General features: G+C 38.4%; 1 protein-coding gene across 7 annotated transcripts in view; it reads left to right on the forward strand.

Annotated features, from left to right (window-relative positions):
• Positions 1-13,442, forward strand: part of eml1 (EMAP like 1) — a 53,824-nt gene that overhangs the window by 18,893 nt on the left and 21,489 nt on the right. For 3 of the 7 annotated variants that reach the window (XM_016675937.1, XM_016675938.1, XM_016675939.1), the window contains exons 1-2: positions 11,874-12,084; positions 12,280-12,333. In XM_016675937.1, coding sequence (XP_016531423.1) covers positions 11,928-12,084; positions 12,280-12,333 — 211 coding nt within the window. In that variant the 5' untranslated portion in view covers positions 11,874-11,927. Of the gene's footprint in view, positions 1-4,315; positions 4,499-4,693; positions 4,748-7,463; positions 7,603-11,443; positions 11,573-11,872; positions 12,085-12,279; positions 12,334-13,442 lie in introns of those variants that run through there. The other 4 variants (XM_016675935.1, XM_016675936.1, XM_016675940.1 and 1 more) reach the window with 3 other exon arrangements.

The following is a 13,442-nucleotide window of genomic DNA, read 5'->3' on the forward strand; positions in this document are numbered from 1 at the left end:
ATGGATGGATGGATGGATGGATGAGTAAGTTTCAAAAGCAACTCTAAACGTGGGCTTTTAGTTGAGAGGTCTGGAAGATACAACAATATCAGAGCTTGTTTAAGTCAATTTATTAATATTCACGAAGAAGTACTAGTTCTAATGGCAGATTATTTTACTTATAACTATAGTTCTTCATCAATATTAAGGATTTATTGATTTATTTGGCTGAAAAGTTACTTCTAAGTTAGTTTTGTCTTATTTCAAAATATTTACACTAGAAACTAGACCAAAATGTTTGGTAATATTTTGTGTTTTTGCAGTGTGACCTTTACAGAGACGATCATGAGCAGGTTTGGTTTTCTTCCTTCCTGTTGCCCCCTGTGGCTGCAGTGATGGACATGCAGTCAAGCTGGCGGCTGCCTGCCTGAATCTCATCGTTTTCCAGGGGAAGGTATTGGGGGACAGCATGCCCAGATCCATTAAGGTGAGCGGAGAGCACGGTCTCAGATTTGTGACCCCGCCACATATTGGTCCAGTAATGAAACCAGGACAGACAGGGGAAAAGTTGGAGGGAAGCTAAGGAAGACGGACAGAGATGATGTGATTAGAGATGATGCCTGACAGGTGTGAAGACCCCACTGGAGATTGTTAGTGGGCAGTAATCCTCCCTCCCACAGACGGAACAATGTTCAAGTCTCCACACTGTGATGGATGTGTTGCTAAATAAAGATTGACACCTCAGTGATGTAAATCTCTGGGTAGAAAGTATGTGGCGGTGTTATTAGGAAGCTTTTTTTTTTGTTTTTCTGGAGGAACTCCTCTGACTGGCTGGAGCCGGGTGACAGACGGAGGATGTTGGCTCAGAGCTGTAACACCCAGTCATTGTACGGCGGCTACACCGTCGCTGTCTGTGTACAGAACAGACTCACAGCAGATTCTCAGCAGACAGGAGGAGCTTTATCTGAGGAAATTCACATCCTGACAGACATTCACATATAAACATGTACATGGATTGCCTCGGTGAGATATTTGCAGGTGAGAGGAAAGCAGTTAAAGTCTTTTCTGGAAACATGTATGCTTTTATTTTTAAGAAAATTAATGAAGTCATCATAGTTCTTGGACGCTTGGTTTGTTTTGTTATAGAAGTTTTAAAGGGGCAGTATTTATTTGTCCATTTTATAGCACAATCAAGGAACTATGATAACTTCAGTTGTCAAAGAATGCTGTATATATCACATTTTTTAATGCCTTGAAATTGGGCTTGTGTCTCTTTAAAAACTCTTGCTCTTTCTGAAACTCCTCTCCCTTCAGGAAGTCATCATAAGATGGTTCCTCTATTATCCCTTAATGTTTTTACCAGTGTTGCACTGAGAAGTAGCTCCTGTAATGAGCTCAGCTGATGCACAGTTCCACCAGGTGTTTGCTAATTGCTGCTGGCTAGTCTGAAGGAGCAGAGTGGGGGATTTGCTGGGGACGGCTGTTCTGTGAGGCGGAAGTTTGGAAACTGCAGCTCCGAGGAGGAGTGATGCCTCGAAGGCGGCACTGGGTTGAACATTTTCGACTTTTGAAACTCAGAAATTACCATGTTTTTTTTACTCAAAAAATTCTGAGATTAGTCTCAAAATTTCTGAGTTGCGGCTAAAAGGAGGAGCTTTGTCCTCGAAGGCGCGGCTAGGTCCACCCAGGCGTCTTGCACAACTTCTTAAACATGCATGAAAGAATCACAGCAACATTTCAGGTGTGTTTTTGATGAGGGAATAACATTAAATATGATGAAAAGCTCAAAATGTCAATTTTACATGGCGCTGCCCCTTTGACTAGACACAAATAAATCAGAGGAGGAAGGCGGGTCATTTCATAAAGATTATGAACCACCAAACGTTCTTCAGCAACCTCTTACTGAATATTTAATTTTATAAATATCTGTGCTAAGTAGTTTCTGAAAAGTTGTCTAGAAAGTCCGGTTTGTTTGAGTTGTGAACGTGTAATTGAACTCTAAGCGGACCAAAACAGCGAAATCTGGTCCGCTTACAAACCTCGATCTCGGTTCAGTTGAAGTGAACTCTGTTGGTTTGGAGACCGCTCCAAAAGCAGGAAGTGGACTACAGTGCAGGGCATTCTGGGTAAACACAACCAAAACAACCACTAGAATCTGTAGCTAGCAGGAGAAATGTCTTTGTCTTTTACTAAAAACAAAATAAAATTCCTACAACCGTTAAAATTCGAAACAAAAACTCAATTTTTGTTTAGATTTTGTGAAGAAGGAAGATTAGCTCAGTATCTTCTGCAGAGGTTTTTTGTGTCGTTTTGTTTAGTGGTTTTCAGCGCATCACCCCCACTGGCGAGGAGGGGAAAAGGTTTTTCAAAGATTTGGTTTGTTTGACACAGTGCAGTGAGAGAGTGAACTGCAGCAGCTGAAAATGCAACAAATTTTGCAAATTTGTTCCCAAATTGAACTGAGTCAAGTGTGAAAGAGAAGCACAACCTTCCCTGGCATCTAATTAAACATCAACATACAATTTATAACACAGGCATTCTTATTTTTATAAAAGAACAGAGCGTCTTGTTTTGTGAGGCTACATACAAATAAAATCTGCTTGACTTTTACGAGAAACGAGGACGCATTAAATTTCTTCCCACTTATTGACTGAACCCTTTTAAAATGGGTGCTGGGGTTGTAATACTCGTTTGGGAAGATTTGTTTTCTTTATTTCAGATCTGATCGAGTCTCGGTCGGGGATGTAACCTTTTAAAAAGCTTTCATGAGCCCTCAGGAGCTCATCATGCCACTTTACTTTCAGCATCTGAAATCAACAACTGCTGCAGCTGATTGTTTGAAGATGTTATTTACGGAGGTCAAGAGGCTTTTCCGTAATGCTGTCAGGCAGCGGGGGGTCGAACTCAGACTCTGAGTGTGTCTGCTCTGTCATGAATAATTCATCAAGCTGTTATTATCAATCTGTGGGGAAAACACGGCATTGATTTGCATGAATATTTCAACAACCCACCCTGACATCAAAGTGTTAATGGAGGACACCCCGAGTAAGTGGGTGTGCATGTGTTATCATTAATGAAGTGGGCCCTGGTGGCCGGTGCTTGGCCCCCAATCTGGGTTTCTGCTGGAGACAAAATAATAATCTGTCCGGCTTGATGAGAGGCCAGGAAGACGTTTGAAACAAATCTGTGATTAACCTCGCATCCAATTTGGGTTTCTCTCTAGTAAGGCAAAGTTTACCTGTTAAAAGTGACCTATTATGCTTTATTGAAGAGGTTAGGGTAGGCGATACAAAACTTAATTACATTTTATTTTGCATAAAATCATTATTAGATAATGAGATTTTAGTCTGCTCAGATCTGCCTCTTTCTAGTCCTTTTAGGGCCTCTTGTTACTTTAAATACCAACAATCTGCTGCTGGCCTCGCTTCCCAACTTAACGTTTACTATTGCTCATGAAAAACAACGCAGTTATGCAACCATGCGTCTTTGAAAAGCAGAAGTGGAGTCTCCTGCACAACCTACAAGAATGCAGCAAGTGGTTTCTGGATAGTTGGTCAACAGCAAAATACTTGTTGTTTCCAGCAGCCATTGTACCACAGTAAAACCAGCTGACCAAACATGCTGGACCTCAGGTTGGGTTGCTAGGTAACATCATAGTGCCTTTCAAATGTGCAAAATTCACATTTAGTGAGTTTTTATACTAATATTTGAGTCTCAACTGCTTCTAAAAAGAGTCCAATGGTTAAAAAAATGTTATAGCATTGGTGTCTGGAAAATAAGCCATTTTAAAAACTTCAGAATATAAAGTTACACTGCCCGTCACCTAGCAAGCTGATCTCCAGCATGCTTGGTCAGCTGGTTCTTCCACTGTACAGTGGCTGCTGGAAAAGACAAGAGTTTTGTTGTTGACTTACCATCCCGAAAACACTTGCTGCGTTCTTGTTAACCGTACATCTTTGCTTTTCAAAGGTGTACGGTTGTAAAATTGCACATTTGTACAGATTTTGAGGGGCCGTGGCCAACAGCAGCATATTTAGATTTAAAGTGGCAAGAGGCCCTAAAACAGCTCAAAATAGGCAGAACTGAGATGTCATTATGTAAGAATGATGTCATGGATCTATCCTAACCTGTTCAAGGAAGCATAACAGGTCACCTTTAGCAATCGGGTGGATTTTCCAGACACTAAAAGACGTTAACTCATTGTCAAAAAAAAAACAGCTTGGTGTTTCTTTAAGCACTTTGGCTGTTTTTAGAAGCAGTAGAAACCCAAATGGAAGCATAAAAACGTACTAAATGTGAATTTTGCCTGATAAGTTGACATATCTTGTCTCCTCAGATGACAGCGCGTCGGCAGCCAGCAGCATGGAGGTGACGGACCGCATCGCCTCCCTGGAGCAGCGGGTCCAGATGCAGGAGGATGAGATCCAGCTGCTCAAGTCCGCTCTGGCCGACGTGGTTCGGAGGCTGAACCACTCAGAAGAGCAGCAGGCCATGGGGTCACGCAGAGGACCCACCAAAGGTAGCACAGAACCAGAACCTTCACTTTTACCTCTGCTTTGTTTCTCCTTACATGATTTTATCTGTTGGTGGAGCTTTTCCTTTACGTTTCTCCCACCTGCTGAAGTTACTTCAGATTCTGCTTGACTCCTCTGACCAGCTGTCACTCTCTTCTCCTCCATGACTGTGTTGTTTTGTTAACTGCGTTGTGCGATAGAGCCCACTAAGATGAGAAAATCTCCATCAGCAGACAGCAGTTTTGGCAAGTCAGGTAGGCCGGCTGTAGCTTGTCTGCACTCACCGGGCCTGTTGTGCACTTTTCAGTCGTTGCCTGCAACATTTCACCTCAATATGCTGCACAATGTTCAGATTAGAAGACAAATTTAATTTACTATAACTTGTAGTTTATATATTGTTTGTAACACTTTAAGAACATTTTACACCTAACTATGCTGCTAAACCTGAATTTCCCCCATATGGGACAATAAAGGTTGCTTCTGTTTTTACTACATACGTTAATAAGAATAAATAATTTATTCACAAAATGAAAAATGCAATCTTTCTAAAATATTTTATTTGTAAATGTAACATTTATTTACTATAAAGTTTGTCATGTTCAGAAATTGATGTCTAATTCTTTTTATGTGTATCTGGAAAGATTTAATTTCACTTCAACAACAAGAATGAAAAACAAAACTGTTTTTTACTTGAGGAAAAAGTTAGGACACCCTAAAGTTAAGGAGGGTTTAAGAAAATGCAGCTTGGGAGTCAAAAATACTTTAACTCAATGCTACTTGATACACAATCAGCTGACATTTTCAAAGCAGCCAATCCAGGAGCAGCTTTCATCATTTTCCTTGAAAATTATGGCGTCTTGATTTTTTTCACCTTCACACCTGCAAGTTAAACTCTGCTGCTGATGATTTTTGATCTGCACTTGTTGGCTGCACTTGTTGCATTGTTTTGCATGCTGCCACTGCTGCTGTCTGTCTGCCTGCATGCCGTCAGCTTCTGTTCAGCCGCTCCAGAACCAACGTTTGGGCTCAGATGTCAGGAAGTGATGAGATCTGACTCAATAGCTGATCAGCTCATGCAATTTTCTTTGTTGAAAATACAATCTTAAACATTTATACTTAATTTACACAAATTATAAGAATGTAGGACACTGAAAAATGGTGAAAGTGAGTGAATTTATGTATTATACAGCATCTCTCTTATTGTGACCAACTTTCACTATTGTGTTGTGTTGGTGAGTTGGTTTGGGGAAATGACTGATTGTTTCCTATGAGTCAGATTCTCCTTTTCTCCACCAGATTATCCTGCTGCCCAGTGTTTCTTATTCTTGTTTGACATTTTCTGTAAAACATGATAGGTCTCATTTTTGTATCTCTGTTTAATAAAATCTCTCCATGTGTTTGTGAAGCTGATCTATTATGCTTCATTGAACAGGTTAGGATTGGTTTGTGAACTTTAAAAAACATGTTTATTACATTTTTTTTACACAAAATCATCCTTAGATAATTAGAGTTTAGTCTGCTCAGTTCAGAATGAGCCTCTGCTGGCTACGCCTCCAACTCAACGTTTACACTCGCGCATGAAAATGGCAGCAAACAGATGGACAATTATACAACCGTACAGCTTTGAAAAGCAGAAGTGGAGCTTCCTGCACAACCAACAAGAATGCAAAAAGTGGTTTCTGGGTGGTAACTGAACAACCAAACAGAGAATAAAGCAGTAAGACCAGCTGACCAGACATGCTGGAACTCTTGCTTGGGTTGCTAGGCGATGGGCTGGGCTGAGGTTGCTAGATAGAGCAGCTAGAACTGCTTTAGAACTGATTTATTGGAAAATTATCATGAAAATAGTACAAACTACTGGATTAATGCTGTAGTTCTAAGGAAAATGTTTTTAAAAAATTAATGAGTTATGACAACGTTTATTTTCCTCTTTGGATGAATAAACTATTTTTAAATCTGAATCTGTCGTCGCATTAAAGGATGTGGATAAATGTAACTACATTTATCCACATTCACTACATTTAAGGCTTAGTGATAAATATTATGGCAAAAACAATTGCATTAACATGATTCATTATTTTATTATTAAATTATTAATTATTACTTAAAAGAACTGCCAACTCATTTAGTGGTTGATTAATTGTTGACTGGAATATACTGACTCAAAAAAGGTAATTCTGCTGAAAACAATAACTTATTCAGAGCAGTAATAAAGTCAAAATCGAACAAAAAATTATATACATTTAGTATTTAAGATTAAAAAAATTAAACACAAATTTTAGTTTCACCTGGTTAAAATAAACTGGCACCTTTTTCAATCAAATTATTAATCAGCTAATCAAAAATAAATGAAGCAGAAAGAGTGGATCTTTTCACATGTTGATGTTAGAAATACATACATTTTTTTTAGCATCTTTTGCATTAATAATCTAATATTTCCTAAAGGAACGCTGTGTCATTACATTTTAGGAAATAAAATATTTTTCTTATTTTCTTATTTAAAAAGCAAAATTATTTGTTTCCATCTTTTAGTGTATTTCTAATATTAAAAAAAGATTTAATTTGTTAGCTGAAAAATCTGCCAAATGTGCCAATTTTTTATTCGATTAATTGATTAATCATTAGAATAATCAACTAAGAATAATCGTTAGCTGCAAGGCCAATGAATATGAACACTTTTGGTCTTCCTTAACTTCATAATTCAACATTTTTATAATTACAAGAAATTTATCAGAATGGCAAATTCTCCTGGAAATAATGTGTCCAAATCCAGTAAGTGGGCTTAATAAATCCTCTAGAATAATGTCAACATCCAAACAGTAGCTTAATGTTACAAAAATGTAAATCCTGCTATAAAGTAACCAGTTTAGTTCTTTATATTTGTTATTTTCTCCTCCTTCGTCGCTGATGTAAACGTTTCGCTGCTGCAGCCGACGCTCCTCACTGTCCTGCTTGTTGTTTGTCCTCCAGCCAGGCCGATGATCGCCACTCTGCCGCTGCGGCCCACGGTCAACAACGGGACCGTCCTGCCGAAGAAAGGCAGCAGCACCCTGCCCTCCCCGTCTGGACCCGGGACCAGGAAGGACGCCGGCCCGGCAGCCAACAAGAGGTCAGGAACCAAAACAAAAGGAATACCGTCCTGCGACGGAGTAACAAACTAATACAAAAATTTCATTATTTGCAACTTTATTCTCATATTATTTTATTTTTATTTTTGTAATAATACAATTTTATTCTTATAATCTTATTAGTTTTATTTTCTTAGCATCGCTCTAATACTCCGTCATACTATTCAGCAGATTGATAGATTTGTTTTTTTATTTCACTTTATTAAACATATTTTTGCTATTTTTATGAAAAATTCAGCAGGTCTTCAGTGCTGAAACGATTAACCGAATTAATTGGGATTAATCAATTATTAAGATAATCGTCAACTAATTTAGTGACTGATTAATCGATTAACTGGAGTAAAAAGACTCTAAAAAACCATTTGCAGGAAGAGCAACATGGTTAGAACAATAATTAAAAACTGTTGGAAAAATATATATACATTTTGCATTTAACATTAATGTTGTTTTAAAAAGGAATTAAATTGTTTGCATTTTTATATGATTACCCGATTAATCGTCAGAATAATTGGGAAAATATTTGATTACTAAAATAATCTTTAGCTGCAGCCCTAGTTTTATTAATGCTGTTGTAAATCTTCGGTCCACACAGCCAAGTTGCTTTGTGTTTCTGCCGTTTGAACTCTCACATTTCAGCTTTTCTACCAGCCAAATTCACTGACATTTAACGAGACTGATGCAGAGAGACTTCTTTGTCACTGCGGTGTGTGTGTTCACGTGGAGGTCAAGCTACAAATTAAGTCTGCCAGGGGAACAAAAGTCTTTTCCCGTTCCTGGATGACATTAACATAATCAGATGAGGAGCAGCTCAGTCCAAACAAACCTCCCAGCTCTAATACCATCTGCAGGTGTTCACTAAAATTAGAGGGAAAAGTTTCTAAAAGAATCATTCTTAGTGAGAATCAGTCTGCTCAGTTCTGCCTGTATTGAGCTGTTTTAGGGTCTCTGTCACTTTAAATCCAAATAAGCTGCTGCTGGCCACGCCCTGGAACTCAGCGTATACACTCGCACGTCAAAATGGCTGCAAATATGCAAAACTATATAACCATACATGTTTGAAAAGCAAAAGTGGAGCCTCCTGCACGACCAACAAGAATGCAGCAAATGGTGTATAGATGGTAAGTCAACAAATAAACATGTATCTTTTCCAGCAGTGGTAAAATGAGCTGACCACTTGTGCTGGATCTCCATTTTGGGTTGCTAGGCAACAGGGCTACTAGACTTGGCTGTGGTTGCTAGGTAACGGCAAAGGATTTTTGTTCCTCTCTGCAGTTTTTCCAGAAACTGGGACCTTGATTTTAAAATGAAATGCAAAATCTAATGTCAGAATTGGAGTAACAGTTCAATCCTTTTCTCCTTTGATCAAATTAAGATTCTTCCTACACTGACTCCAGTTCTGGAGTAACAATAATAAGGAATGCAGCAGGTGTAGCCCATATCCTGAACATTCCCTGTAACTCACTAGAATGAGACTTTCTTTAATAATCCCAAGTTCCTGCGATATGTTTTTCTTCCACTAAACTTTCCCTTGGTATACTTATGAACTGCCTGTTTCTTTTATACAATTTTTTGTAGTGACAGTCTGCTGGAGAACTGTCAAATTAGCAAAAGCTCAAAAATTAAATTGCTACTTTCTTAGAGAAATTTCACTGTAAGAGTTTTTTTCTAGCTGGAAAACTGAAATAAATGTTTCTATTCTCCAGCTGAGTTTTTTCCCCTCCTCGTGCATCGTGTTTGTTTTCCAGACACATCCTCTCCTGCAGCCTGTTTTTGAAAGCATCTCCTGTTTTCATCTCATGTTTTGTCCTGTTGTTTCTTCCCACCAGAATGTTGTCCCTCAGGTGAGAGTCACCCAGCTAACATCACCGCCATTTAAAACTAAAACTTCACCTTCTGCCATTTCACCTCCTGAACTGCAAAAACAAAAAACCTTACCAAGTTATTTTGGTTCAAGTCTCTACTGCAAATAACTTAGTACACTTGAAATAAGACAAAACTAAGTTACAAGTATTTTTTTTAGCAAGATATAGGACTTTGTTTTAAGTCAATAATTCCTTAATATTTATGAAAGTTCTAGATCCACTGGCAGATTAATTCAATTGAAACATGAGAAAAATGTCTTGTTATAAATTTTATAATCTGCCAGTGGAACTAGAACTTTTTAATCAAAATTAAGGAATTATTGACATAACTTGCTAAAACATTACTTTAAAGTTAGTTTTGACTTATTTCAAGTGTACTAAGATGTTTGCACTTTGAACTAAAAACATTTGGTAAGATTTTATGTTTTTGCAGTGCAGGTTGTGTTTTTCTATGTCCTGAACTAATCTGATCAACAGAAGCATTCAAAAGATTTTAATCTGACTTTAATTTGTTCATATTAAACACACATCTCTGTTTTATGACTGCATAAGAGTTTTATATATGTATGTATAATAATTGTGTTTAGATTTTTCTTTGGCACAGTAAATTAAACAGGCATATAAATGCATGTTTTTAATTACACTTTTCAGGTAAATTCTGAATTGGTAAGTGATAAATTTAATTTAGGGATTAAATAAGTTTTCACTTTTTCAAAAAAAAAATACTTTGTAAGATTTTGTGTTTTTGCAGTGTGTAAACATAGACAGTTGGATTTTAGTGTAACTCACTGATGTTTGTATTAATTTAAGCTTCGTCGCAGTCGCTTCCCGACTCGCTGCAGCCTTTAAAGCCCTGCGGTCCAATTAGGACGCCGTGATTCCTCATGGGAAAAACAGAGCAAACAGTTGTTCCTCTCTGCTGCTTTGAATAAAAACACACACAGTCTGTGCAGAAGGGATAAAAGCCAGCGGCGAGTTTCAGGTTCTGGACAGACTGGATTAGATGACCTGTCTGCCTGCTGACTGCTGATTTGGCTCTTTTTTTTGTTGTGGAAAAAAGACCGGCTGCCCTCATGCAGATCTGCACAGCGCTGCTTTTATTCTGACACGTTGTTGGTTTAAATAAACTGAATTCCGGTGGAGAAATACAATCTTTTCATTTTGCACTTCAACAAATTCCAATGTTTTATGTATTTCAGCCGGTTTGATGCAGATAATAACACTGACTGAGCAAACACCTTTTTATTTGCTGCCTAATTTGCCGCTTGTTGCTTTGGAAGGCAGTGAAGCGAACTTAATTTATTGTGACTGTTTTATATGTTTGTATGTTTTTAGGGTAGGATCAGCAGTCCTTGAAACAGGAAAATAGATTATAGTACGCTTTCTCTGCAGTAGGAGGTGGTAATTTTCCCAATCTGAATACAAGTTGTTGTTTTACCAAGACTTTTATAAGAACAGAACAGATTTTAATTCTTTTTATTTTTTACCTTTGTTAGAGGAGGTATAAAAATACTGTATTTAGTCCAGGGATGCAAACCACAAATTTCTATTTTATCTCTTTGTTAATACAGCTGACACAAAATAATGTTAAATTTTAATAGCTTTTTAAAAAATTCAGCATATCATGAAACATTTAGCCTGCCATATCAAGTCTGAGCCCTCTTGAATCAAGAGAAAATTCTTAAGAAAAGCCACTTCTCAATTAATCATTAGTCGATAAGATAAATCAACTTTTTATCAGCTCATTAATCGATAACTTGCATCCCTAATTTCAGCAGTAAAATGAGAGATTGTTCTTTATGTCTCAAACGCCTTCTTGTTGCTGATGGAGCATAAAAACAAATGTTTATGGATAAAATCTTTGCTTGACTTCTCACAGACGCTGCCGTCAGGTAATTTTACGGCCCATTATTCTGTCTGCCTCCACTCACTGGTTTTGCTTCTTGTGTCTGTCCTGCAGCACTGTGAGGAGAGCCAACTCAAACGAACACGTGGGGACTCTCACTCGCAAGGACTCGGGCGACTCCAAGGGGAACCGGACCCGGGCCGGGTCAACGGGCAGCAACTCCAGCGGCAAGAGAAGCGACAGGTAAACCCAAACCGCAGGCACTACCTGCATTTCCAAATGTGTGGAAATCTTTGTCAATATTCTCCTAATATAAAAAAACAAACAAAAACAATTCTACAGTTGCTGAATTAAAATAACACGTGAATCATGCCAGCGACGGATGTGAACAGTAAGGTGCATTTATAATTCAGCCGTCAGAGGAAACGTCGGCGTCTTATTCNAAAAAAAACAGCTTGGTGTTTCTTTAAGCACTTTGGCTGTTTTTAGAAGCAGTAGAAACCCAAATGGAAGCATAAAAACGTACTAAATGTGAATTTTGCCTGATAAGTTGACATATCTTGTCTCCTCAGATGACAGCGCGTCGGCAGCCAGCAGCATGGAGGTGACGGACCGCATCGCCTCCCTGGAGCAGCGGGTCCAGATGCAGGAGGATGAGATCCAGCTGCTCAAGTCCGCTCTGGCCGACGTGGTTCGGAGGCTGAACCACTCAGAAGAGCAGCAGGCCATGGGGTCACGCAGAGGACCCACCAAAGGTAGCACAGAACCAGAACCTTCACTTTTACCTCTGCTTTGTTTCTCCTTACATGATTTTATCTGTTGGTGGAGCTTTTCCTTTACGTTTCTCCCACCTGCTGAAGTTACTTCAGATTCTGCTTGACTCCTCTGACCAGCTGTCACTCTCTTCTCCTCCATGACTGTGTTGTTTTGTTAACTGCGTTGTGCGATAGAGCCCACTAAGATGAGAAAATCTCCATCAGCAGACAGCAGTTTTGGCAAGTCAGGTAGGCCGGCTGTAGCTTGTCTGCACTCACTGGGCCTGTTGTGCACTTTTCAGTCGTTGCCTGCAACATTTCACCTCAATATGCTGCACAATGTTCAGATTAGAAGACAAATTTAATTTACTATAACTTGTAGTTTATATATTGTTTGTAACACTTTAAGAACATTTTACACCTAACTATGCTGCTAAACCTGAATTTCCCCCATATGGGACAATAAAGGTTGCTTCTGTTTTTACTACATACGTTAATAAGAATAAATAATTTATTCACAAAATGAAAAATGCAATCTTTCTAAAATATTTTATTTGTAAATGTAACATTTATTTACTATAAAGTTTGTCATGTTCAGAAATTGATGTCTAATTCTTTTTATGTGTATCTGGAAAGATTTAATTTCACTTCAACAAGAATGAAAAACAAAACTGTTTTTTACTTGAGGAAAAAGTTAGGACACCCTAAAGTTAAGGAGGGTTTAAGAAAATGCAGCTTGGGAGTCAAAAATACTTTAACTCAATGCTACTTGATACACAATCAGCTGACATTTTCAAAGCAGCCAATCCAGGAGCAGCTTTCATCATTTTCCTTGAAAATTATGGCGTCTTGATTTTTTTCACCTTCACACCTGCAAGTTAAACTCTGCTGCTGATGATTTTTGATCTGCACTTGTTGGCTGCACTTGTTGCATTGTTTTGCATGCTGCCACTGCTGCTGTCTGTCTGCCTGCATGCCGTCAGCTTCTGTTCAGCCGCTCCAGAACCAACGTTTGGGCTCAGATGTCAGGAAGTGATGAGATCTGACTCAATAGCTGATCAGCTCATGCAATTTTCTTTGTTGAAAATACAATCTTAAACATTTATACTTAATTTACACAAATTATAAGAATGTAGGACACTGAAAAATGGTGAAAGTGAGTGAATTTATGTATTATACAGCATCTCTCTTATTGTGACCAACTTTCACTATTGTGTTGTGTTGGTGAGTTGGTTTGGGGAAATGACTGATTGTTTCCTATGAGTCAGATTCTCCTTTTCTCCACCAGATTATCCTGCTGCCCAGTGTTTCTTATTCTTGTTTGACATTTTCTGTAAAACATGATAGGTCTCATTTTT

This window comes from Poecilia formosa, unplaced genomic scaffold (genome assembly GCF_000485575.1).
Source record: "Poecilia formosa unplaced genomic scaffold, Poecilia_formosa-5.1.2 Scaffold123, whole genome shotgun sequence".
Classification (NCBI taxonomy): Eukaryota; Metazoa; Chordata; class Actinopteri; order Cyprinodontiformes; family Poeciliidae; genus Poecilia; species Poecilia formosa.